Source organism: Gorilla gorilla, chromosome 18 (assembly GCF_029281585.2).
Source record: "Gorilla gorilla gorilla isolate KB3781 chromosome 18, NHGRI_mGorGor1-v2.1_pri, whole genome shotgun sequence".
Taxonomy (NCBI): domain Eukaryota; kingdom Metazoa; phylum Chordata; class Mammalia; order Primates; family Hominidae; genus Gorilla; species Gorilla gorilla.
Genome location: NC_073242.2, coordinates 14,806,244 through 14,833,419, shown reverse-complemented (window position 1 = coordinate 14,833,419; position 27,176 = coordinate 14,806,244). Strand labels below are relative to the sequence as shown.

At 53.4% G+C, this 27,176-nt stretch overlaps 1 protein-coding gene across 5 annotated transcripts in view; it reads right to left on the bottom strand.

Moving 5' to 3' along the window:
- Positions 1-11,264: 11,264 nt before the first annotated feature.
- The window catches only part of CLEC16A (C-type lectin domain containing 16A), a 237,361-nt gene continuing 221,449 nt past the window's right edge, over positions 11,265-27,176 (bottom strand). For 2 of the 5 annotated variants that reach the window (XM_055365296.2, XM_019012487.3), the window contains exons 22-23: positions 26,752-26,916; positions 11,265-15,082 (exon numbers count right to left, since the gene is read on the bottom strand). In XM_055365296.2, coding sequence (XP_055221271.1) covers positions 14,727-15,082; positions 26,752-26,916 — 521 coding nt within the window. In that variant the 3' untranslated portion in view covers positions 11,265-14,726. Of the gene's footprint in view, positions 15,083-19,142; positions 19,267-26,751; positions 26,917-27,176 lie in introns of all 5 variants that reach the window. The other 3 variants (XM_055365298.2, XM_055365297.2, XM_055365301.2) reach the window with 2 other exon arrangements.

Here is a 27,176-nt window from a genome sequence, read left to right as displayed (position 1 = left end):
GAGGCAGGTGGATCACCTGAGGTCAAGAGTCCAAGAACAGCCTGGCCAACATGATGAACCCCTATCTCTACTAAAAATACAAAAAACTAGCTGGTGGTGGTGGTACTTGCCTGTAATCCCAGCTACTCAGGAGGCTGAGGCAGGAGAATCGCTTGAACCTGGGAAGTGGAGGTGGCAGTGAGCCGAAATCATGCCACTACACTCCAGCCTAGCCGACAGAGCCAGACTCCGTCTAAAAAAAAAAAAAAAAAAAAAAAAAAAGATGATGAAGATGATGCCAGGGAAGACAAAATGATGATGGTGATTTATGTTTGTGGAATAATAAAGGGAAGTAGAATAACAAAGGATAGGCTTGGCTTTTAGAAAGCGTTTCTCACAATCACCTTCTCACAGCTGAAAAGTATGAGAGGAAGCTCTGTGAGTAGCCACTGAGCCTGGAGTGTCCTAGGTGGGTGGCTGGACCCTGCGCTGGGGCTGCTTATGGGGCTGCCTGTCCAGAGACTGCAGCTCCCTAAAGGCAGTGGTAGCTTCTTCAGCCCCCCTGCCCAGAGGCTCATGGGACTGGAAGGCACCTCCCAGTAGCCACTCCCTGAAGCCAGAGACAAGGGCAACTGGTTTATTCACCAATCTTGTGGCACGTCAAGGAGAAAAGGGTCACTGTATGAGTGCCTGCTGGGGGCCAGCCACTCATGACCCCTCTTGGTGAAGCTGGTGTGCAGACTTTGCACACAGTCACTCTGGAAAGAAGGTGTCTGAACTTCCATCTTGCAGGAGGGGAAACTGAAGTTCAGAGATGTCAAGTCACTCGCTCTTGGTCACACAGAAAGTTGGTTGTAGAATCAGGAGTTAAAACCATGCTTGTCTAGCCCCAGGGTCTCTCTGTACATGTGTGTACATATGGGTACACACATGCATTGCACACCTGTGTATGTGTGCGTGTGTGTGTACATGTCTCTGGGAGCCCTCCCCTGTGAGACTGGTAAGCTGGACTTTTGGCAGTCACCTCCTAGCTGACCTCCTGGCCTCCACCCTCACCCTGCCCCAGGGTATTCTCCAAGCAGAGGTCTGAGTGGTCCTGTTAAAACCTAGGTTGTGCCACAGCCCTCTCCTCCCAGTCCTCCAGGGCTCCCCATCCTTCTCAGAGGAGAGGCCAAGGTATCCTCTGTGGCCTCCCCGGTCTTCCCCATCATTGCTCTGACACCTCTACCCTTACTCTCCCTAGCTCCTCTCCAGCCATGCCAGTGCTCGCAGCTCCTCCAGGGTGCTCCAGGGCCTTTGCACTGGCTGTTCCCTCTGCCTGGGGTGCTGTCACCCCAGACATCCATGAGGGATGCACCTCCTTCAATCTCTGCTCAAAGTCCTTTCTCAGAACAACCTTCCCTGACCTCCTGGTTTAAAATCGTAGCTCCTTTCTTCCCCTTACTGGCCTGCTGATCCCCCTTCCTTGGCTGTATTTTTAGAGAATTTACCTATTTTTAATTTTCTTTGTTGGCTATGTCCCCTGCTGGGAGGTCCTTCCCTCCCTTGTCTGAGTCATTTACTGCTGCCTCCCTAGTGACCTGTACAGTGTCTGGTACACAGTATGTGGTCAGTCAACGTTTTTTTTTCGTTTGTTTGTTTTTTGTTTTTTTAGACAAAGTGCCACTCTATCTCCCAAGCTGGAGTGCAGTGACATGATCTCAGCTCACTGCAACCTCCGTCTCCTGTGTTCAGGCGATTCTCATGCCTCAGCCACCTGAGTAGTTCGGACTACAGGCGCATGCCACCACACCCAGCTATTTTTTGTATTTTTAGTAGAGATGGGGTTTCGCCATGTTGGTCAGGCTGGTCTCAAACTCCTGGGCTCAGGTGATTCTCCCACCTCAGACTCCCAAAAGTGCTGGGATTATAGATGTGAGCCACTGTGCCCAGCTAAGTTTTGCTGGATAAATGTTCAAGTCCTGGGAGAAGCCAAGCCTTCCCTCTCCACCTGCTGAAGCCTCCTGGTGAGGGGCCCGAGGATGGGGCTTTCTAGTTCCCACCTCTCGTGACAGATGCCATCAAGGCGCAGGCAGATGGTGCGCTGCGCCAATGGATTTTGGCAGCAGTTACCCTGAAAGGGCTGTTCCCGCTTGGGCAGATTGGCAGGAAAAGCCCCAAGTCAATAAGGGGTGGGAGATAAGCATGTTCGAGAGAAGCCACTGAGATTGGGTGGGCTCCAGGCTGTTCCTGTGAATCTGCAGGGCAACCCAAGGTGGGGGGAGGGGGGGCGGGTGCCCTGCAGTGGCACCTGGAGCTGGCACAAGGCCTGCTCTGGCCCTGGTCATGGTGTGGGGTGGGGGCTCCTTCTGTCTTTGGCTGCCTGTATCTGCTCTCTGAGAGGCAAAGGATGCCAGGCCCAGGGCACTGGACCAGGCTCGTGGACTCCTGCTCAAGGCACTGCCGACTTCGGATTTTAGGTCCAAGTCCCAGGGGGGACTTCGCTTCTGAGCCAAGTGGCCCTGGTTCAAGGGTTCGCCATCTGTAAAATGGGGATAATAATAGTCCCAGCGCAGCAAGGTTACTGGGAGTATGAACTGAGATTAGGCGTAGAAACTGCTTAGCTAAGCCTGGCCTGGAGGAAGTGCCCATTAAGTGGGAGTTTTTGCTGCTATTTTAGCTGCAGCAACACTGCCTCATAGCTGTGTGACCCAGGATCAGTCACTCAGCCTCCCTGGTCTGGGTCTCAGTTGCTGTTCTGTACAAGAAGATGATACTACTAGAAGGCCTCCCAACATCTACAAGAGACTCAAAATATGCAGGCTGATTGAGGCTGGGAAGCTGCTGGGGGCCTCACCTGGATCAGAGGAGACTCCAGCCCTGGAACGTCAGACCTCCAGCTGGGATGGACTAGGGACAAGTGGAGGGAGGGGGGGGCCGCTGGCTGTGGGAATGTCGAGGATGGAGAGGGGAAATCTGAGGAGGCTTCTCAGAGGAGGTGAACTCTGAGCTGGGCTGTAAATCGGGAAAGATTTAAAATGTACATTTGGCGGTGGGGAGGCTGTGGTGAGATGGGCACTTGTGTACATCGCTGGTGAGAGTGTCAGTGGTCCAATATTTTTGGAAAGCAATCTGGCAATTTGTAGCCAGAGTCTTAAGATGGTTTACCTTTCTATGATCTAGTAATTCCCATGCTCAGGACCTCTTCTAGGGAGGTAATATAAAATGTGGATAGACCAAGAGGGTGCATAGCTAGCCACAGGGATACATTCCCTGCAGCAGAACTTGTTACACACTTTAGAAATGGACTTTCCATGGCCAGACTCAGTGGCTCGCACCTGTAATCCCAGCACTTTGGGAGGCTGAGGTGGGCAAATTGCTTGAGCCCAGGAGTTTGAGATGAGTCAGGGCAACATGGGGAAAACCCAGCTCTACTAAAAATACAAAAATTAGCCGGGCATGTTGGTGCATGCCTGTAATCCCAGCTACTCAGGACACTGAGGCAGGAGAATTGCCTGAACCCGGGAGGCAGAGGTTGCGGTGAGCTGAGATGGCACCACTGCACTCCTGCCTAGGCAACAGCATGAGACTCCATCTCAAAAAAAAAAAAAAAAAAAAAAAAGGAGTTTCCAGGATCATGGAGAAATGATAAACCATATCATGTCACGCTGGATCAAAAGCATGACATGAAATGACACCCACTGTGTTATTTCAATTCTAAAATGCATAGAAAAAAGACCAGAAAGAAATCTGCCAGGGTGTCCACAAGGGTTGTCCTTTAATGGTGAGATTATGGGAAACACTGTTTTTCTAGACTTTGCCAAATTGCCAGGAGAGCTGTGCAGTCCTTTTGGCAACCAGTTGCAGCAACACAGCAAAAGAGAAAAATGAAACCCAGCAAAGGAAGAGGTGACGGCAGCTCAGGTAGACACCGGGCACACGGATGGTTCGTTTGGACACTTGTTGAGCCGCTGGCCTGTCCAGAGACCAAGAGCTGTCCTTTACCCGTCCTCTCCCTTGTGGCCAGTCTGACCAAACCTGTCAATTTTACCTGCTGAACATGTTGCAGGTCACCCACTTCAGCTGTGACCTGTCCCCACTGCCATGGGCTCCTCTTGATCACTCCTCACCTGCAGCTCCAGCCATCTTCTTGCCAGCCATGTCCAGCCATGCGGTTTTTTTGTCTAAAACACTTCAGTGTGTGCCATTGCCATTAGTCCCTCGGCCAAGCTCTCCAGTGCAGCTTTGAAGGCCTCTGGGGGCTGCCCAGGCAGGCCCTCTGGGTATGGCACCGTCACGCTGCGTTCCTGCCTTTATAGCTGGCTTCTTTACCATCTTCCATCTACGCCACGCCCAGCCTGGCCCAGGAGCTAGTGCTGCAGAGTGGAGCCAAAGAACAAACATGGGGATTGAATGAACAAGCGGAGTGGTTCCTACCATCCGCTGGGGCGTGCAAATGGGGAGAGGGAACCCAGGGAGTGACCCATTTTCCAGATGAGGAAATGGAGGCCTAAGAAGTTAGTTTCTGTGCCCTGTGTGCAGATGCCACAGCTGGGAAGTCATGGTCTGCCTGTCTGTTGTTAGATCCTGTCCTTTGTGAGGGCAATGGCTGTGTTCAGGTCACCTCTGTGTCCCCAGGATGCAGCCCAAGCAGGCACACAGGCGGAGGTGGAATGAGAGAGTGAGGAGGCCCTGGGTCTCGGCCCATAGGGCAGCAACTTGAATATTTTTAGCTGCCTTCTTGGGGAGGGGACATGCGGGTAGCAGTGGAGAGTGCTCAGGAGGGTGGCCTCAGTTTACCCACAGGGGCTGGGCTAATCAAATATTGAGCTCCCTGCACCTGACCCAGGGGTTCGGAAGGGCTACTGGAGGTGAAGGGGTCAGGGTAAGGAGAAAATACTGTACCAGCCACCGATCACCAGCCTGCCCCTAGGCCCAGGTGTTGGGGGAGCTGATAGGGTGGGGAGCCCACACCTGCCAAAGACTGGTCCGTACTTCTATCCAGGTGGACAAGGGCCCAAGATCCTCACATGTGATTTTTAAAGAGAAGTCAGGAATCCAGGTATTTGTACCAGATCCCCGACGTTTAAAATCTTGGCTCAATGGTTCTTTTAAAAGCCTTTGATGGCCAAACGGAACACACAGGGGGGCTGCACTGGACCCAGGGGCTGCCCATTTGTAACCTCTGGTTTGGGGGTTGTGGCTACTGTGTTTGGGGTCTGGTAGCACCTCCCTGCATCCACTCCAGGTCCCCAGGCCCCCACCAGTCTTCCAGCCCATGTGCCTGTTGAGTCTCCAATTTTCTGTCCAAATGAGGAGCTCACTCAGGAGCCATCTCCGCTCCAGGCGAGGCAGCTGGGAGGAAGCAGGACCTTCATGGCATGGGACAGTCCTCAGCCAACAGGGCATGAGAATTGGGGGATAAATGCCTGACCTCCTGCCCCTCCCAGGACCAGTCCCAAGGCTCATCTATGCAGCTCTGCAGAGGGGCTCCAGAGAGGCTGGGTATCAAGTGCCCCCAGCAGTGTCTGGTGGTGACCAGGCCAGCTGTGCCCTGTTTACTGGCCTCCTGCCCTTCTCTCCCAGCTCCCATTCCAGCTTCCTGGGGCCACTACCCAAATAAACCAGCTGCACTGTGTCCTCCTTTCAGGCCTCTGATATCAGGGGTTCCCCAAACGAAAGCCATGAGATTTTGCTCATGGCAAAGAAACAAAAATCCTTTGAGGTGTGACAAACGCCAGGAAAGAAATGGGTGGCAGCTGCTGATGGAGGAAAGCAGGGGTCTGACGTCAGAATAGTCCCTGGAAGTAACACTGATTCTGTGGACAGAGGATAAGGACAGAGAATGGGTGCAGATGCAGAGGTTGGGGAGGGGGCTGGAGGGAGGAAAGGCAGGTGCCAAGGTCCTGGGGGGGAATAAGTTGAGGGGTCTTCCAGGACAGGGCAGAGGGCTTGTGTGCTCCAAGTGGTGGGGTGTGGCCAGGGTGGGCTGCAGAGGTGGGCCAGGCTGGCTTCTTATTTTGGGTGCTGTATCAGTCAGGATTCTTCAGAGAAACAGAACCAACAGGAGATACAGATAGGTCGGTAGATAGGTAGGCAGGTATAGATATATAGATTTATAGGCTGGGCACTGTGGTTCATGCCTGCAATCCCAGCACTTTGGGAGCCTGAGGCAGGATGATCACTTGAGGCCAGGAGTTCAAGATCAGCCTGGGCAACATAGTGAGACAAAAAATAAATAAATAAATAAATTACCAAGTGTGCTGGCGCACGCCCGTAGTCCCAGCTGCTCGGGAGGCTGAGGCGGTAGGATCGCTTGAGCCTGGGAGTTCGAGGCTGCAGTGAGCTTTGATGGCAACACTGCACTCCAGCCTGGGTGACAGAGTGAGACCCTGTTTCTAAAATAAAATGAAATTAAAAATGAGATTTACAGATGCCCCTCAATTTACAATGAGGCTACATCCCAATAAACACATCCTAAGTTGAAAACAACTTTAGTACCTCAATAAACCTGTCATAAGGTTGAAAAATTGTCAGTTGAACCCTTATAAGTTGGGGGCCATCTGTATTATGGGAATTGGCTCATGCAATTCTGGAGGCCAAGGGGTCCTAGAATCTGCTGTCTGCAAGCTGAGAGGCCCAGGAAAGCCAGTGGTGTCGTTCCAGTCCAAGCTGGAAGGCCCGAGAGCCAGGGCCTCTGATGTCCAAGGGCAGGCGAAGATGGACATACGGGATCAAGCAGAAAGCAAATTTGACCTTTTTCCTCCTTGTTTTATTTGGGCCCTCAATGGATTGAATGGTGGCCGCCCACAGTGGTGAGGGCGATCTTCTTCACTCAGTCTACTCGTTCAAATGCTACTCTCTCCCCCAGCCCCCACTTTTTTTTTTGAGATAGGGTCTCACTCTGTCACCCAGGCTGGAGTGCAGTGGCCAATCTCGGCTCACTGCAGACCTCTGCCTCGTGGGTTCAAGCGATTCTCATGCCTCAGCCTCCTGAGTAGCTGGGACAACAGGTGCCCACCACCATGCCCAGCTAATTTTTGTATTTTCGGTAGAGACAGGATTTCACCGTGTTGGTCAGGTTGGTCTCGAACTCCCGACCTCAAGTGATCCACCCACCACAGCCTCCCAAAGTGCTGGGATTACAGGCATGAGCCGCCGCACCCTACCTCAAATTCTACTTTCTTGCAGAAACACCCTCCCAGTCACACTTGGAAATCATGTCATGCCGCTATCTGGGCACCCCTTAGCCCAGTCAGGCTGACACACAAACTGAATCATCACAGCTGCCTCTGAGGATCAGTCGGGGACCTTAAAAAATTCCAGGGCTCAGCTGTACCCCACAGGTGCTGGCTTTGTACCTGAGGGGGCCTGGGCCTGGGCTGAAGTCTGTTTTTCTGGCTGGGCCGTTGGTGAGACCCCCTGGCTGAAATTGCATGTGCCAGGCTGGGTACTGGTGCTTGATTTACCTGCCCCCACTTCATCTACACAAGCAAGGACACTGCCAGAAAGGTTCCCATTTTATAGATGAGGAAATTGAGCCTCATGCGGTTTCACCATGTACTCAAGGCCACAGGGATGGGGAGCATTGGTGCAGGGACTTGAACCTCGTCAGCAACTCCAAAGCCTGCACTGCCACCTACTCCACCCTGCTTGAGGTCTCGCTCGTCACTGAGATACCAGCAGCAGCTCGGTCTCAGCTCAGATACCTGTGGAGGGTTGGGGGACACAGAATTTCTGATGGTGGCAGAGGAAAGCCCTCAAACACTCCTACCCTTGGCAATCTGGCCCGGGCAAATTCTCCTGAAGATCTTTGGCTGGCCCTGGTAAGGCCTAGAAGACACCAGAGTGAGCACACATAGGGAGAGGCTGAAAGTTAGGGCCATGGGCATGGAGGACTGAATGGAATTCAGGCTTTAAGAATCTGGAACTGTATCCAAGAATGACTCCATCCATCAGTCCATCCATCCATCCAACATACATGCACAGAGAGCTCATGGGCCAGAGCCTGCACCCAACTCCCACAGAACAGGTGAAAATAAAACACAGTCGTTGCCTGTGGGTGAGTCTATTGGAGAGGGAGAACTGAAATAAGAATTGCAAGGCTGGGCGCTGTGACTCACGCCTCTCGTCTCGGTGCTTTGGGAGGCTGAGGCAGGAGGATTGCTTGAGCCTAGAGGTTTGAGATCAGCCTGCGCAAGTGAGACCTTGTCTCTATGAAAAAATTAATAAATTAACCGGGAGTGGCAGCATGTGCCTGTGGTCCCAGCTCTCTGGGAGGGTGAGGAAGGAGGATCGTCTGAGTCCAGGAGGTAGAGGCTGCAGTAAACTATGATCGCCCCACCGCTCTCCAGCCTTGGTGACAGAGCTTGACCCTGTCTCCAAAAAAAAAAAAAAAAAAAAAAAAAGAATTCCACAGTTCGCAACACACTGTGATATGTGTGTGTCATAGTGGCATCTCTGATCTGGGATGACATTTAGGGGTACAAGGACTCAGACTTAAATACCCTAGTCCCAGAGTGAGCCGGTTCTTTTCTTCTGTCAGCATTTTTTTTTTTTTTTTGAGACAGGGTCTCACTCTGTTGCCCAAGCTGGTGTGCAATGGTGCGATCTCAGCTCACTGCAACCTCCACCTCCTGGGTTCAAGCGATTTTCCTGTTTCAGCCTCCTGAGTAGCTGGGACCACAGGCCTGGTTAATTTTTGTATTTTTAGTAGAGACGGGGTTTCACCGTGTTGGCCAGGCTGGTGTTGAACTCCTGACCTCAAGTGATCTGCCCACCTTAGCCTCCCAAAGTGCTGGGGTTATAGGCATGAGCCACCATGCCCGGCCTTTTAGCTCTTCTGATCCTATCACTGAGAAAATCTTGGTTAGGCACCAATAGGCCTCCCCTATTAACGACACAGGCAAGGCTGGGCCCCAGAGCCTGTGGCAGGTGCTAGGACCTGGCTAAAAATTTAATGATATGGATTTGCTTGTGCTGCATTTGTTTTTATATCTTTAATTTCTGGCAAGGGTAATGGGTTGAATGGTGAGCCCTTCTAAAAAGGTGTCCATGTCCTGAACCAGGTCCCTGTGAATGTGACGTTATTTGGAAATAGGGTTTTTGCAGAGGAAATGAAGGATCTTGAGTTAAGACCACCGTCGATCAGGGCGGGCCCTAAATCCAATGACTGCTGTCCTTTCAAGAGAAAGAAGAGGGGGATTTGACACAGACACGGGGAAGAAGGTGCTGTGGGGAGAGGCAGGGACTGGAGTGATTCACTCATGGGGCGAGGAACGCCAAGTGCCGGAGCCACCGGAGCTGGGAGAGAGGCAGGAGGCAGCTTCTCCCTCTAAGCCTCCAGGAGGAGCAGCCCTGCTGACAGCTTGATTTTAGACTGGCCTGCAGAACTGGGGGAGAGTAAATATCTATTGTTTTAAGCTGCCCTGTTTGTGATCATTTGTCATGGCGGCCGTAGGAAATGAATGCTGCAGTGGTGCTGGTTTTCTGTTTCCAGCGAAAAGTCTTCCTCTTAAAAAAATTGAATTTAAAGGGCAAACCAAGAGTCAAGGAAGCAAAGCCAGGTGTGGTGGCACTTGCCTGCAGGCCCAGCTACTCAGGAGACTGAGTTGGGAGGATTGCTTGAGTCTGGGAGATCTAGGCTGCAGCGAGCTGGGACCGCACCACTGCACTCCGGCCTGAGCAACATAGCAAGACCCCGTCTCAAAAAAAAAAAAAAAAAAAAGGGCAAGGAAGCGACAGTGGAGGTGACATGCAGGCGGCAGGCGTGTGTTCAGGGGGCACTTGCTGCCCTCTGGGAGGAAGTCAGACTGAGCCGGGCAGTGTCAGGACTGCAGGGACCGGGCAGAGCAGGCTGGGCCCCAAGGCAGGCGCACGGCCTGGGAGCCCAGGTGGCTGGTCTCTAAGTGGGGCAGGTAGACCCAGGGCTGGAGCAGGGCCAGCAGCCCTGGGGCCTGTGGAGGGAAGGGAAGCTTCACACTGCCCATCGGGCAGCCTTAAGTGAATCCCCAGGAAGCCCCTTCACCCCATGGGTGATTCAGAACCAAATTACCTTTGGAGAACAGCTCTTTAGACATTAAGGGTTTTTTCCCAATGCCATGAAGTGCCACAGAGCAGCAGGACGTGGGGGAAGGGGGTTTCCAGCAGCTGGCTGGCCGGCAATCGGTCTTCCCCTAGAGGTCACCCGCAAGCAGGACACTACCACCTGCCCTTGCTGGCTCCGCCCTCCGGCTAGAGTCAGGACGCTCTGGGCCCGTTGGGCATAATCACTGGACCCTGCGAGGCTTCGCTTCATGGCTACCGAGTGGAACCCTCCCGAGGCCCTGGGGAAAACACTGACAGCAGCCAGTATACGCAAGTCACTTCCAAACGCAGAGCAGGGGATATACAGACATGCTCTGGGGGCACCAGAGACGTGGCCCGAGCCTCTCAACCAGCCCCAGGCGACCCTTGGGTTTGAACCTGGGCTGGGAATGCAAGGAGGGAGGAGCTGTCACCCAGCGGGTCTCAGACATGTAAATGCCCACGAGGCCTGAGACCTGGGTGAGGCGGGGGCGTAGGAGGTCAGCTCTACCCTGGGCAGTGGCTTCCTCCTTCTGTTGGCATAACCCCAACCCTTGGCATGCGGTGGGGGAAGGGGGTTCCTTGTTCATTCTTTCTCGACTCATCTTGGTTATCCTCTCAAGACCCAGAAGTTCCCTACCGTTTCTGGGTAGGGTTTAAGCTGGATGGTGAGATTTTGAGAACCAGTGATCCCGTTTCCAGGGATTTCAGGGTTTCACGCTGGTGGACGTTGGTCTTTCCGAGTCATGTCCACCCCCGCACTTCACCTCTGTCCTCAGTGGGGAGGCTTCCTGCTTCCCTCGGCCCAGCCTGGCAACAATGAGGCTGCTCGCTACGCTTGTCCTGCGAGGTAGGGCTTGGGTGTCCCACTCCATAGACGCAGAGCCTGAGGCTTGGATGGGCAGCCACCTGCCCAACAGGGAAAAGATGCAGAATGTGGACCACGCTCCCTGTACCCGGCAGGGGTAGGGCGGGGACACTTCCTGATGGTGCCAACTGCCCCTTAGCAGTTATTCCTGGGTTGTATGAGCCCCGACAACCTCTTAGGAACCTGGGGATGGGAGGGAACCTGGGGATGGGAGGGGACCTGGTGCGGGGAGGAGGGAGAGGGAGGGGCTCTAGCCACCACACCCCTGCCAAGCAGCTGCGCCGGGATGAGGGGTCATTGGCTGGGAACCTTCCCCTGTACCAGACCACGGCCTCCTGCCACAGCCCCCAGGAGCAGCACACTACATTCTTGGTAACTTTTTTTCTCTTTTATTGCCAAGTTTAAATTTACAAGGAAGTTCCAGTTTTCATTTCCACCCTCGTGTTCAGTACCCACGAAGCATGAGTCATGCTGGCAAAAGCAGGTACTTCCCTAGAGCGGTCCCAAGGCTCAGAGGCATCGAGGTTTTCTAACCATCGGTTCTCACTGGGACAAAAATTATTTACATATTTTTAGCTCAAGGAAACATAAGGAACTCATACAGTGTATGCCCAATGTCATGATGACTACATTAAATGCTTCAGATTTATTTATTGCATCTAGACAAGAAGATCAAAATCAGTTCACCCCACGCCTTTTTTAAAAACGGTGCATCTCAGAGACCTTAGAGGAATCTAGCGTGTCTGGCAGGGCTGCGCTTCTTCACCTGCCTCTTAGGTTGCTTGTGAACGACAAGTGTCTGGGTTGTGGGAGAGGGACTGGGCTGGGACAGCGGCAGAGGAGGGGCTGCTCACGGAGGCCCCTCCTCCCAATCCCACGCGACGGTGAAGGCTGGCCCTTCCTGCCTGGGGGAGCGCCTCAGCTGGCCCCATCTGACCTGCTGGGACAGGTACCTTGCACGTCCAGAAAGGGACGAGCACACCTCCACAACATTCAAAGCCAAGGTTTGGGAGTTCCTGCGGCCAGCCCTGCTCCCTGACTTGGGAAATCCAGCCGGAGGTGCACAGGGGAAGGGTGGACCAGGGCCTGGGCCATAACTCTAGGTGCTCTCTGCAGGGACTTGGGGGGCGGGCCGGGTGGGTCTATGGGGGCTGACTTCAGACCTCTGAGGCTATGCCCTGAGTGTCAGAAGCCACAGCCCCCACTGTGGGCCTTCCCACAATCCTGGCTCTTCCTCTGGATGCCAGGGACCCAGCGTGTCCTGTCTGGACTGGCCTGTCTGGGAGCGCCCCAGCTATGAGGTTGTGGGGAGCTCCTGAAGACATAGCTGTGCCCACTGCCGCTGAGACCTGGGTGAGGTGGGGTCCTTTGAAGCCAAAATGGCTGGTGGCCTCCAATGGGCTCCCAGACCTCCTTACATAAGCAAAGCTTCTGGGAGCCCTGGTTATAGGAAATCCTCACCCCACACACCTGGAGGTGTCCCCCAGAGGCAAGTCGCCAGCCCCAGCTGAAAGAGGCCCCTGAGAGTGACCCTGCAAGCCCACATGGGGACTGCCCTTTTCTTGGCCAGGGATGCAGGGTAGAAGCCCTGCCCTGAGCAGTGTCTTTTATCCTCCGCTGGTCCTCCCGGTCGCCTTTTATCCTCTGCTGGTCCTACCGGGCATGCTGTCCAGCCCTGACCAAGACCTCTCTCCTTCAGTGCTCAGTGGTTACAAGGCCAGTTGGAGCCCAGAGACTTCTGACAGCAGGCTGGTGGCCCACCCGTGTGGCATGGAGTGAGCTGCAGGCTGTTCCTCCTGGTCACGCCTTCGGGTGGGGCAGCCACTTGCCTACTCTAGTTTCTGCTGCCTCACAGAGTCATTTCAAAACCAGAAGTGCATGTCTCAGGGGCTGGCCAGCTCCAGCCAGGGCCAGCTTGATCCTCTCTACCCCTCTTGCTCTTAAAAAATTAAGCAACACACAGGCTGCCTGCTGGGTGTGGCATGTCCCGTCTCCTGATGCTGTGGTCCTTCTCTCCATGATGGTCTTCCCCCCGGCCCTACCCTGCCTTCCTTCTCTTCCAGGGATTCTGCAGATGGCCATGGTGGTCATGGTTTGTCCTTCCTTTGGGTTTCTGCCCATGTGGCCCCCTTTCTGAGCTGTGCCTTTTCTCTATTGAAGCAAAGGTCCTTGTACCTGCAGCCATGAAGGCTGGGTGGGCACAGCTACCCAGAGGGCTTCTAAGGACTGAGGCCTGTCCCCATGGGTGCCACTCCCCCTCCTTGGCAGGGCTGTGTTTCCTTCATGAGGTTGAAAACTGCCCTCGGCAGGCCTTGCCGGGACAGCTGGCTTGGCCGAGGAGACAGAGACTATGTTCTTCTAAAATGCAGGTGGCAAAAGATCTCAGCGCGGCTCCCGAGACTACCCTATGGCCAGGCTCTGGCGGATACCTAACGCCCCTGGTGGGCACATCTGCTGGCTGGTCTGGAGGAAAGTTGTGGAAGGTCTCACCAGCGACCAGAGAGGTGAGGGGCCGCTGGCCCTGGTGGACTTGGGGAGGGTGGATCACGGCCTGGGCTGTGAGTGCTGTGTCTGGCTCCCGAGCTGGCCGAGTAGAAAGGAACATCTTGGGGGCTGTGTCTGATGCATCTGGGTCCTTGCTTGTACACACCCAGCCCGAATGGGGAAGGGAACCATGCGGTTTCCATTTTCAGACCAGCAGCAGTAGCAGAGGGAGAGTGACAGACTCAGAGCTCTGGGGACACCATGCCCTTGCAGCTGGAGGGGAACTGGCTCTGGGCCATCTCTCGGCACATGTGGCCACACACAGTCGAGGGCAGGTGACGTAGAGGGTGTCTTCCTTTGATTTCCATCATGGCCACAGGGTCGGGAGTCTTCACGGTCCCAAGTGGTTCCTTCTTAGAGATGGTAACACTGAAGAAGGTGCTGGAAGCTGTCTCTGTTTGGTTTTGGTGAAGAGAAATGAGGAAGCGTCCTGAGTGGGGAGCTGGCTACATTCCTCCTTTTCCTGGAGAAATCTTTCCATGATGGGAGGCCTCTCGGCTGCTATGGCAGAAAACCATTCAGCCCTCTCAGCTCTGTGTGTACCTGAGAATACATGTATCTCCCTTGTTTTTGTTTAAAAAATAATCTAAACTTTCCAGGAAGGTACTTCATTATTCCACAGGCTTGCAGAGTTAGTGAGTAACAAAGAATCACTTAAATAAATGGAAAAAGCCACACTAAGAACTCTAAAACAAAACATCAGGAAAGGTCCAGTGAAAATGATCATGAAATCTTAACTGTATTATTACACTTTTCACATGACATCAAACCTTATTGTTGATGTTTTTGGACTTCTTTTAAATAGAAGTTTTAAAAATAAATGTTCACCTGCTGCCAAAAGCGGAAATAAATATCCAAAGGAGATGTTTATCTAAGTCTGCTTTTCTACAAATTTCTACGTACAGTGACCTGGTCCAATTCTTCTGTGCACACTGGGGCTGGTGACAGAGGAGCCATATGACAGAGGAAGAAAGAGGTGCCGGGGGGTCCTGCCACCCGGGGCTCAGAGACACGGAGCCCAGGCAGCTCCCTGAGTGGCCGGTGCAGTCATCTGCATTCGCCGCGGTGTCTCCGCTGGTCCCAGCCTGCACGTGAAGAGATGCAAAGTGAAAAAGGAATTCAAGGACAACATGGGGCTTCTTCCCATTCAAGGGAGCACAGGGATAGGTGGTTGAGATGGCTGCTGGGGGCCGCAGAGAATGGTGGGTGCTCCCAGTGTGTCTTGCCAGTCAGCGGCACTGGGGTCCCTACAAGCGGGGCCACACACACAAAGGGAGGCCCCAGCACTGACTCAGTCCTCAGCGGTGCCCACAGGCTCAGCACATGCAGCCTCTTCGCCCACGGGCTCTGTGCAGGCGGCAGCCGGCGTGGACAGTGGGGGCATGCCGGTGAGGCTGCGGAGGCTGTGGGGGTCAACTGGGGGGACAAGGGTCAGCGATTCGACGCTCAGCGTGTCAGCCGTGTCCTCGCAGAGCAGGGAAATGGTGGGTTGCCGGGCAGGGACGAGGCTGGGGGACAGGCTGGCTGTCTCCACGGCTGCGCTCCTGGCCACGTTCTTGCTGGGCTTGGAGTCTGCTTCCGTTTCGTTAACGATTACCAACTGGTCAGGAAGGTGAGGCTTAGGCAGTTCTGGAGTCATGGGGGCATCTGGATTGGGGGAGAAAAACCAGAAACACACTGAGCCCTTGAGACACCCTGTCGCACTGCGCCCTCTGCTCCCATCCTGAACCGCGGCCCTGGTGAGCTAGGTGGGAGGTGGCTGGCTGGCGTGAGGGCTCAGCGTGGTACCACTCACTCCTTTTGGGGACACAGAACCTGCAAAATCCAGTCTGACTTAGGCCTGGGGAAAATGCAGCAGGGCCTAGGGTTACCCTGACTTGTGATATGAGGGGAAAATTCAGGGCCTGTGCAAAATCAGCATGTGGCTTATGAAAGCACAGTTCCTGGGTGCAGAGACCCAGCTGACAGGCTTTATGTGTGGGCAAATCTCAGGCCTGCCTGATGATAAATACTTGTTTAGGAAGTAAATGGGCTTGGGTGTGCTCGTAATATCAGGCCATTTCCAGAGTATACATTTGATGACATTTACCCAAGAGGGAACCCACTGCAATACTAAAAAAAAAAAAAAAGAAAGGAAATTCTGTAGAACTTTTCAGCTTGCAAAACCAAAACAAAACCTTGGCCTGTCTCCTCCTCCTCCTCAAAGTGCTGAGCCAGCACCCACCAAGGGGCTGCTGTGGTTACTCAGGCCATTACTGTCCCGAGCTTCCCGGCAGGGGCCACTGAGAAACCACGCCAGGACGAAGGCAGGTGAGGTTCCACCCAACGCAGTTATTCTTGGAGCAGCAATTTCTTTCCTTGGTGCTTTTTTTTTTTTTTTTTTTTTTTTTGGCGGAGTCTCACTCTGTTGCCCAGGCTGGAGTGTAGTGGCATGATCTTGGCTCACTGCAACTTCCACCTCCCGGGGTCAAGTGATTCTCATGCCTCAGCCTCCCGAGTAGCTGTGATTACACGCATCTGCCACCACATCCGGCTAATTTTTGTATTTTTGTAGAGACGAGGTTTCACCATGTTGGCCAGGCTGGTTTTAAACTCCTGACCTCAAGTGATCCGCCCGCCTCGGCCTCCCAAAGTGCTGGGATTACAGGCATGAGCCACCGTGCCCGGCCCTTTTCAAAATCCTACAGACACATGCTGGCCCATTTGCCTTCCAGTGATGAGCCTGCCTGAACAGAAACACCAGATGCAGCTGGAATTCATTGTGGAAAACATCTTCCAGCACTTCAGATGCCGGGTGTTTAAAAACATTGAGAAGAAGACAGTGGGCATCCTGCTTGGAGGCAAATTCTCATTTGCACAGAGCTGGGGGTCCCCAAGCCATGGCGGGAGGTGCTGACGATGCTATATCGAGCTAAGAGTCTGACAGCAGCCTGGGACCGGGGAAGCATGGTAGAATTTTTTTTTGTTCAACGTGATTCCAGTTTAGTTTTTTATTTTCTCTTTTAAGTCAGGCCAAAATAAAACAGAAGAGCAAATGGAACATAAAGCAAAATAATGGAAAAACAAAAAACGAAATAAAAGCAGGCAGCATATAGAAAGGGAAGAGGGAGAGGAAGAGAGCTCCCATCACGGAGTGAAAGCACTAGAGACAGACTGGATTTCAAAGCACACACCGGCATTTCTCCCCACAAGACTCTGGGCAAGATGAACTCTAAAAGGTCACAATTCATTTCTTTTGTTTTTTTGAGACAGGGTCTCACTCTGTCACCCAGGCTGGAGTGCAGTGGCATGATCATAGCTCACTGCAGCCTCAACCTTCTGGACTCAAGTGATCCTCCTGCTTCGGCCTCCTGAGTAGCTGGGACTACAGGCCCGTGTCACCACACCTGGTTAATTTTTAAAGTTTTTTGTAGAGATGGGGTCTCATTACTTTGCCCAGGCTGGTATGGAACTCCTGGGCTCAAGCAATCCTTCTGCTTTGGCCTCTTAAAGTGCTGGGATGTGCACAGGTGTGAACCACCGTGCCCAGCCCAATTAATTTCTTCCTAATGCCGTTTTTAAAAGAGAGAGAGAGAGAGAGAGAGAGATCTAGAGGAAACCATTGCATGAGGCTTTGGTCCTCGCTCTGGGAGGGTGGCAATGGGCATCGGTGAACACTAGTGGAAAAAGTGATTTGAGGTGTGATCTGAGCCCAGAAATGCTGAGTAAACACTACATGCGAATTCTGGTTTCTTTGAATTTCAACTGATTTGCTCCATTCAGTAAGGATGGCTTGCGGTGCTGGGCTGCTTTCAGCTCAGGCGTGCGCCCTGACCTAGCACGATCTGCCTGCTGTTCCTCAGAACCTGTGGTTCCTTGAGCAGTGCTCACCTGCTCTGGTGGCCTCTGCCCTTGCTTCGAATGGGCATGAGCAGACCTGTGACAAACTCACACACATGTGGATCCACACATAAATTTTGCTGCTGAGGAGGCAGTTTAGAAATGACTAATTCCCCAAATGGCACTGTCCTACCATCTGGAGACAAAGTAGCCAAGCGTTTCCTTCATGTTTTCTTAAAATTTCTATGTAAGTGTTTTCTCTCTTTGCTCAAGTCTGCATTTGCAGGCAGATATTCAAAGAAGCTGGCCAACTTCGTTCCCTGCTCCTTAATGGGGTGTTTGGTTATGAGAATAATCAGGGATGTGGAAACCTTGTAGGCAAATATATCAAAAAGAGCAAACCAACTAACAATAGCATGCGCACACAACTGATTTCTTCTTCAGGAAAAGGACCAACAATTTTTATTAAAAGGGTTGGTTTCCCTGCTAAAAGTAGCCTCTTTTTAAATAGGGAAAAAATAACCTCTTCTTACCCATCACCTATGACATGGCCTTGTTGTTGTTTAAGAACTGCTTCCTGAACTTGATCTACAAGGGTATCCAACCAAGGCAGGTGAAAAAGGAGAACTCTGCCAGGTTTTCACTGGGGGGAAAATTACCTAGTGAGGACACTTTTTTCTAGTCAAGTGCTGAGCTGCAAAAGTTACTGGTGAAGCCTTGGCTTCATGCCTGCTGGTGTTTTTGAACTCTAGGGCCACAAGTTGAGGCCAGGGCTCAGGAAACGAGGGATGTGGAGAAAAGTCTGACTTCCTGGCTACGGGCTGGGGAGACAGAGCGGAGGGGGTAATGGGACGTTCAGGAAGGCCATGTTTCCATAAGCAGCGGACAGACATCCCGTGGCTGTGGCCAGTGAGGACACCAAGGCAACAGGTCCCCCACGTGCCTGGCCAGCACCTCAGAAACTGATCTGCAGGCCTAGGGTGGGGCCTTAACACATCCTTGTCAAGCAAATGGTGACTTCCAGCAAAAACTTGGATTTGTTGTGCTGGGCTGGGAAAAGGTGAGGCTGAGTGTTGTGGGGAAGAAAAGGATGGTACCTGTAGAGCAAGTGGAGGGCAAAGCTCAGAGAAAATAGGATTTCAACACAAAAGAAGGCAAAGGCTCCCAGCAGACAAGTGCAACAGCCAATGGAGAAAAGCGCATCAGAAACCAGAGCAGAAGCGTCATAGGGGAGGCAGCAGGGATGGCCCCGACAGCGAGCCAGGCTGCTGGGTGGTGGCCCATGGACCAGCCTCACCGCTGTGTGGGTGCCACTCAGAAAGGGAGATGGTGGGGCCACATCCATCCATGTGTCTATGAGGGAAATGGCTCTTGGCCTCCGGTCAAAACAGGACTGAATTTGCCACTTATCTTAGAGCAAGACTAGGGGAAGAAAGGAAAAAAGAAACGAGACTTCTTGGTTGCTTTCTACAAATTCTCACTTTGCCAGCCAACTGCCGCCCAACCCCCATGGCCTAAACTGGGGGGACCCCTGGGGGACTTGGCAGAAGCATCTGCTTCTGGCCCGGGCCGAGCCTGACACTGGTGCACACGTCACAGAGAAGGACAGCGTTTCCAGGCTGTACAGGTCTGGCTCAGAAGGACCGTCGCAAAGGTGAAGGACTGTCGCGAAGGTCAAGGGCCGGGGATCTGGTCTTCACATGAGGTGAGGCCAGACAGGGAGCAGGGAGAACCAGCTTTGGGGGAAAATGGGGAAGTGCCGCCTTGGCAAATGGCTCTGTGCTCAGGCCCAGCTTGGCCCACCTTGCCAGCGCGGACCCTGCCGACTGTGGAAATGCAGCGTGGCGAGTGGACGTCGCGGCCCAAGCGGCTCACAGGGGAGACCTGCCTGAATTGACTGTGCGTGAGGTGCCGTGGCAGCTGCCGTTCGGAGCACTAAACCCAGTGGCCGCCATGACTGTCGGCCTCCGACAGGCTGAACACTCGCCGGCGTCCTTTCCTGCCACTCCTGACTAGAGGGAAAACACAGCGACAGATCATAGAAAGCCTTTAACAATGGGACGGCAGAGGCGACATGGAGGGGACACAGAGCAGCAGTGGACGCTGAGCACTGACGAGGGGCGAGGGACGAGGGGCGAGGGTCGTGGGGCAGTGCCCAGCATGGGCTTGTGGCCACCGGTGCATGGGGCGCTGGCCCCCCAGGCAGAGAAGACACCCCCCATGCAACCCCCAGGATGAGGCAGGGTCGGGATCGCTCAGAACCAAATTGTTCACTCGTGCAACTTAATCGGGTTAGGGGCAGAGAAGGTGGGGTCCTGTTGGAAAGGAAAGATGGGTTCATCCGCAACATCTGGTCTTGGTCGGAAGCCTCAGGGGACGGAAGAACAGAATCACCTGTCAGTTTTAGACGTGCCCCAGGAGTCAGGACACGAAAACCCGGCATCCTCAGGACAGTGTGAGGAGGGCAGGGTGTGTGGCTGGAGGACTGGCATCAAACCAGCTAAGTGAATCAAGCAGATTTCTGACCCCAAGTGAGGAGGTTCTTGGTGTCACACGCTGACGCCAACAGCACAGCTCCGAGTCCTGAGAAAGCTCAGATGCTCGAGGCGCTCCACGAGCCTCTCCACGAGCCTCTCCCTCAGCCACCTAACTGGGCAGCGACTGGGTGACCCGTGCCTTTGAAAATCAAGACTGAACCACAGCAGGAGAGCTGAGACCAGGTGCCAGGTGGCCGAGTGGGGCTTCTAATTGGCTGAAATAAAAACGTCGGGAGCATCTCACTGCGAAGGGAGAAACCACACTCTCGGAGATGAAGGCGGGTGAGCACACAGCTTGAATGTGACGCCACAGAGCACTACAATGTGAAGGTCCTTAGATGCCACTGGACTATACACTGAAAAACGCCGAAAATGGTAAAGTTTATGTTACCCGTATGTTACCACAATAAAAAAGGATGATGCCACAGAGAAAACTGAGAAAAGGGACGATATCTTACTTGGGGTTTCTGTCCTTAAAACTCCAGCGGACAGTGGTGACCGAGTTGAGTGGCATGTGGGTGGGTTTCAGGTCATCTGACTCTCACTTGGCCCAAATGGGAGGTGTGGTGGGGTGAAGGGGACTCTCTTGGACACAGGCACAGGGGTGGGTCCAGATGGGAGGGAAGCCGGGGAAGCTCCCTGCACTGGGCCGTCAACAGCAGCCAGACCTGTCTTTCTTTCTATAAAACCTCAGGGGACAATCGAGGTGGCCATGACTCATAACCCAATGTGGTTTTGTTTGTTTGTTTGTTTTGAGACAGAGTCCCGCTCTGTTGCCCAGGCTGGAGTACAGTGGCATGATCTTGGCTCACTGCAACCTCTGCCTCCCGGGTTCAAGCAATTCTTCTGCCTCAGCCTCCCGAGTAGCTGGGATTACAGACGCCTACCACCACGCCTGGCTAATTTTTGTATTTTTAGTAGAGATGGGGGGTTCACCATGTTGGCCAGGCTGGTCTCGAACTCCTGACCTCACATGATCCACCCGCCTCAGCCTCCCAAAGTGCTGGAATTACAGGCATGAGCACTCGGCCATTTTTGTTTTTTAAAAATGAATGTTTAATTACACCTACTATGTGCTCCCCCAAATTAAAAATAAATAAATAAGCAGGCTGACATTCACGCTGTCCTCATTTTTGAACAAACAGTTTTCTGTCTTCCCCAAGGTAGTTCACTTGGAATGTATGTGAACTCCAACTAATCTGGAGCTCAGAGGTGTGAGTGGGCTATTAAGGAACTCACTGTAGGTCAGAGTTCTTATCTGAGGAGATGGTTTTCCTATCGGCATCTCACTCAGAGAGTGTGTGTGACCACGTACATACATTTGTATGTGTGTGACTGTATGAGTGTGTGCATGTATGTGAATGTGGCTGTGTATGTGACTGTGACTATGTAAGTCCATTTGTATATGTGTGACTGTGTGTGTGTGACTATGCATGCACATTTCTATATATGAGTATGTGCAGTGCCATGTGTGTGACTGTGTGCATGTATGTGTGTGTGGGAGCGTGACTATGCACGCACATTTGTAAGTGTGAGTGTGTATATGCCCTGGTATGTGTGTGAGTGTGTATGTGTACTGGTGTGTGTGACTATGTATGCACATTTGTATGTGTGAGTGTGTATGTGCCCTGGCATGTGCGTGACTGTGTGGGAGTGGGACTATGCATGCACATTTGTATGTGTGGCTGTATGAACATGCGCATTGGCATGTGTGACTGTGTGTGTGCAGAAGTGTCACCGTGTGGGTGCACAGTGGTATACCAGAAGATATTTCTAATGTTTTCCTGTGGCCCCACATGTGGTTCTAAAATTGGGTCTTTTTTCACTTTCCCGCTGTATATTCTTTGCAAGTTCAGCTTCTCAAAACCATAAAATGTTTAAGGGGAAAAAATGCTGATTCCAACCCTGCAATTTTCTCACTAGGGGCTGGCTGAAGCCTGCCAGGATAGCTCTGCTGGATGTATGGGCAACAAGATGCCTGGCTCCTGGACACTTCGTGGGGAGGGTGTTGGGCTCTCCCCACAGAGCACTGGAGGATCTCACCACACTTCTCAAAAGGACTGGCCATTAAAGTGCCCTGGGGCACAGTTGCTCGGGTCGTCAGGGAGTTCAGTGTTGACTCTCCCTTTGGTCTGGAGCCAGCACTGAAAGAGCCACTCCAGGGCACCCATAGCTCTGCCTCTGGCGTGCGAAGGAGGCTCAGAGGCAGGTGCTGCACACGGAGGGAGCCTCCGGGTGACCAGGGAGTCAGTGACCCCTCGGGGCTGTCCCCTTCCCCCTTCCAGCTGAGAGGCCCTCACCTGTACTGGGCCTGAAGCTACCGCTGGGCTATAGGCCGCGGCCCTGATGGGCATGGGGAATGTTCCTCAAAAGTGTCCTCCCCCTGCCCATGGCCCGTCTGCATTTGGGAAGACAGAATGTACAGGCAGACCCCAGGGAGATGGGCAAAAGGAATCCACTGGTCTCTAGGAGATGTGGTTTGGGACCCTGGTGGCCTCATGTGAGACCCAAAGGCCCCCTTCCTTACGGACCAGGGCCTTGCCAACCCCTCATCCCCCAGCTGTCATCTCCAGCGATGCCACCTCTGGGAGCCTCCCGCACTGTTCTGCATCGGCTGTCAGAACCTGCTGCACCTTTCCTTTGTCACAGTTTGTAACTGCACATGCCTCTGCGTGGCCACCTGATAGGCCTCAGCCACCCCGCCTGCCTGCAAGATCATGCTTTTTGCCACATTGTATCCCGAATGCTGTGCACAGTAGGGACTTATCCTAATCCTGCTTGCTTAGAAAACAATAATTCAGTGAGACGGGGAGTGGGGTGCCCAAACCCAGGGAACATAAGATGCAGGGAGATGAGCCACTAAGAGGTTGGAAGGCCACGTGTGGGCCGGGCGGGTGGAGAGATCTCTTGGATCAGGTCTCAAGTCCACAAAACCAAGAGGACAGCCTGAGCCTAAATCCTGGGAGCCAGGCTGAGGTCCCCACAGGAAGGTGAGAACGTATTTGGGATAAATGTGGAGAGTTTTCAAACCCAGGCAGGAAATCTAAGGTCCCCTGAGCTGGACACAGGGTGGAGGCAGAAAACCCAATTGAGCATCAGCTGGTTTCACTGCCTCATGTGGGATGAACCCACGTGGGCTTCCTGGGGTCCACTTTGCTGCTGATTTTAGGAAAGCACCAGGCCTTCCTCCCCCAGGGGTTCACACCACCCAGCCTTCTGCTGGCTGGGGTTGTACATGTTAGTAGGCCTTCACGAGTGGGGCCGTGACTTTTCACTTGGGCCCTAGAGCAGCCATGCACGTTGGAAGGAGAAACATACTTCATGGGCTGCCTCCAACCAGGATCCAGATCGGGGTCCGGGTCTCTGCGACACCCTGGAGGTGCCTGAGACAGTCTTGGAAACCGCATCGGATATTCTGCTGGCATGGGCTTTAGGGCTGCCAAGGCTAGGCTTCAGATCCTGGCTCCTCTGCTAGCTAGCTGCAACCTCTGGGCCAAGTTGCACAGCCTTTCTGGGCCCCTGTGTTTTCTACTGTACAGTGTGAGGCAGAGTGTGGCAGGATTCAACAAGGCGACATCTGTGAAGTGCCTATAAGCATGGTGTCTGGCACAGGTGGGCTCAATTTCAGGAGGAGCGTCTACTGGGACGCCACACAGCAGGTGCACACTGAGAAGGCCCTGCCGTGGCTACAGCAGGAGCCTACGCTGATTGGTGGGTGCCTGGGCCACACCAACTGTCAAAACAGCATGAAGGTCACTCCCAGCTTTTAACAACATCCTTGAACAATTCAAGTGTTCAAAACCGTGGGCTAGAGCTATGGAAAACTGGGCCTGTCTCATCACTTGGGGGATGGCATATCTTGTGTACTTGCCCAGCCAAACACCTGGCCATGCAAAGTGTGCTTTCAATGGCAAAGGAGGGCCAGGCGTGATGGCTCATGCCTGTAATGCCAGCACTTTGGGAGGCTGAGGTGGGTGGATCACTTGAGGTCAGTAGTTCAAGACCAGCCTGGCCAACATGGTGAAACCCCATCTCTACTAAAAATACAAAAATTAGTTGGGCATGGTGGTGCGCACCTGTAATCCCAGCTACTCAGGAGGCTGAGGTGAGAGAATTGGTTGAATCTGGGAGGTGGAGGTTGCAGTGAGCCGAGATTGCGACACTGCACTTCAGCCTGGGCAACTGAGCAAGACTCTGTCTCAAAACAAAACAAAACAAAACAAAACAAAAAACAAATCAATGGCAAAGAAGCCACTGGGGTTTGCTAGTTCTGACTTCAGAGGGTCTGGCAGCCGCTCTCTACCAGAGGGAGCTTCCCGGACTCTGGGAGGCTCCATAATCACAGAGACGGGATCGCCTCTGACTTAGCACTGTACCCTCAAAAACCACTTTGAGGACAAGCTGCCCCTTGTAGGGGGCTGCAGCTGTCTTCTGCTGTCCAGGCTGAAGGCAGTGGGCGGTTAGGATGAATGAGCTTGGAGGAGAGGCCCTGGCCCACCCCGCTGCCTGGCTGGCCCTCCAAGGATATCATCTCTGGTGGATCACGGCCAGGTCCCTGGTGGGTGGAAAGTTGGGGGAGCGAGCCACGCAGGGTGACCTTCCCTCATCAGAAGCCTGAATGCTGAGTCGCACTCTGAGACAATGTCAAATCAAGCAACTGGCAGAAGGGCTCCTATCCCAACAAAGCTGTCTCCCTTCTCCTGTCCTTGGCTTTCTCTCCTCTGTGGCTTGTTGGAACAGCAGGCAGATGTTGGAGCCATCTAGTTAGGCCCATCCCTACAAGGAACATGGGAAGCTCATATGCTTTGATCTGGGTGGACTGGGAGGGAGATTGCAGGCTGGCCTAGAAGTCTGGCCTCAAGACAGGGAGGAGCTTGTGGGCTCTGATGAGCTCTCCTGCCAGGGATCAATAGCTGCATCCTGAGGCATCTGTAAGAGTAAAGCCCAGGCTGCCCACCGGGCACGGCCCTTCATCAGGTGAGTCGTCTCAGTGTCTGCAGAGCCGGACAGGCAGGCTAGGCCTCAGGCTTTTACTGTCATGCTGCATAAAGAATGGGGACCTACACACTTGTCTCCGCAGGCCTGCTGGGGACGCACCAAATGGGAGCAGACACCTCGGAGGTCCTAACTCTCACTTATCGACTGGAGCTGCCTGGCCACCTGACAGCCAAGTTAATAGCCACTGGATTTCTGAGATGAGAAGACATTACGCTGGTATCATGCAGGGGATGGTGGGGGTAGGGACAGAGGGGCTGAGGGAGGCCAAGAAAAAAGAAACTAGCACACACTGCAGACACCAGGCCCTGGGAAAGAGCAGAGTTGAAGCCTCAGGGGTCACATTCAGGTGGGCATCCATATACAGAAGCCCATTTTTGATCATTTTTGATACTGTGGGTCTTTGCTGGTGTTAACTTTAGGCAAAGAAGTATATGGCTGTTTGTTCACTTAGCTGTTGGCTGTACGTCCTTAAACATGACAGAAAGGTGACCACAGCTACAAGGGCAAGGAAGCTTTCATCCCCAGTGCAACGGTAAATATGTGCGTTGGGGTGCATGAACAGACAACCCTGCATGCCCGCCCCTGAGCAAGCATGAAACGGGATCAAGAGGGCTACTGAGGGTGCGTCTTAGTTTCTGAAAGAAGCTCTGCTGGAGTTTCCCAGCTACAAGCCTGGCAACAGGGGTGGCATCTGCTTGGATGTGCAGCCAACCTTAAATTGGGCTCAGAAATAGCTCAGAAGGGGTGGTCATGTCCTGGAGCAGGTGCCGAGTGGAAGAGGATCTCTCAGTGAGGTGGCTGTGGGGTGACTTTCCTGCCTGGGCCTCGTGAAGTCAATATGAAGTGCAGGTAGCATTGTGTGTGGATGGGAGAGACACAGGTGGGTTGGGGTGCTCTGAGCCACAGGCATGAACTGGAAATGCAAAAGCTGGAAGTGCCCAAGAGAGAGGTGTAGGTGCCCAGGGAGATCTTGGCTCTTGGTGCTGAGAGGATGGTGACCAAGGGCCCTCGACCTCCCTGGCTCTGCAGTAGCCCGTGTCCTCCTGCCATGATCAATCAATCCAGAACTTAATGAGAGGTGGGCCAGGTGCCCCTAAAATATGATGAGTGAGGACTCTGGAGGGGAACTTGCAGGAACAGTGAAGGATACTGAGGATCTCCAGTCAGAGGTGCAGGCAGTTGGCATGACCCCCTGACCCATGGCGGGGGGATGCTGCTGGGGCACAGAACATCCTGCTGGCTCAAGGCCATGGATGCTCGTCCCTGCTCCTCTGGCTACAATTTGGGGCCATGTTGTGCCAGAGGCCTGGTGTCTGTACTTCCCCACATCTCACATAGTGAATAGCTCACGGCAGCCGAGAACGAGGAGCTGGGGCATGTCCCATTCCAGACTGACTCCAGGGGCTCCCATTCACTCCCGGGTTCCCTCTGTGCCATGTCTGAAGGGGAGTAAGTTGAAGGATGGCAAGACACGACTTCATCACATCCTACCAAAGAGTGGCAAAGTGCGTGCCTACTTGAACAACTGGACCGCACCACATTTAAGGACAAAACTGGTATGTTACAGAGGAAAAAAAAAATTAGCAGGAAAGCGATTCTTTTCCCAGACTGCAAACAATCCCCTTGGGAGACCCCTCCTTGTGACACCTAAGACGGTGGAGGTGATGATAGGGTGGGTTTAGGTGCAGCCCGCCTGCTGCCCATCAGCTCTGCAGTCAGTGACAGCTTCGGTGGGGACCGGCCTGAAAAAGGAGCAATTCTTCCCCATCTGGGAGCTGACCCAGCCTGGTAGGGAACATCAAGTTAGAGGAATCTCTAGAGGCTTCATGTGCAGATCACCTGAGTGGCAGCATCCTTCAAGTGCTGTGACAAGGAGGACCTGGAGGTCAGGGGTTTTGGTAATGGCGAGGGATCACGGGGTTCTCCAAATGTCCCCATATCACTGAGTCACGTGGCCAATACCTGCTGGACTCTGGGCTGTGGAGGGGGTGGAGGACGAGCTGGTGCCTCCCGAGTTGCAGTGGCTGGTGCTCCCGCTGCCGCTGGGGCTCCCGCTGGCGGAGGGTGGCGACTGTGAGGACAGGGACGGGGAGCTGTGCTGGTTTATGCACTGGGCCACGGCGAAGCCTGCAAGACGAAGTACCAGGTGACCAAGTGGAAGCAAAGAGCAGGCCTGAGGGCCTCAATGTCATGGTTCCGCTGAACAACCCAACCTCCGTTCCTTGAAAGTCCTGCTCTGTTCCCTGGAACAGGCTTACCTCACTGGTCGTGGCCCTGACCCAGCCACATTTTGAAGCTATTTCAAGGAAAAGGTTTATTACAGGTTTATTTCAAGGAACAGAGTACAACCAGCCACAGAGCTGAGTGTGGGGCCATGAGTCGTAAAT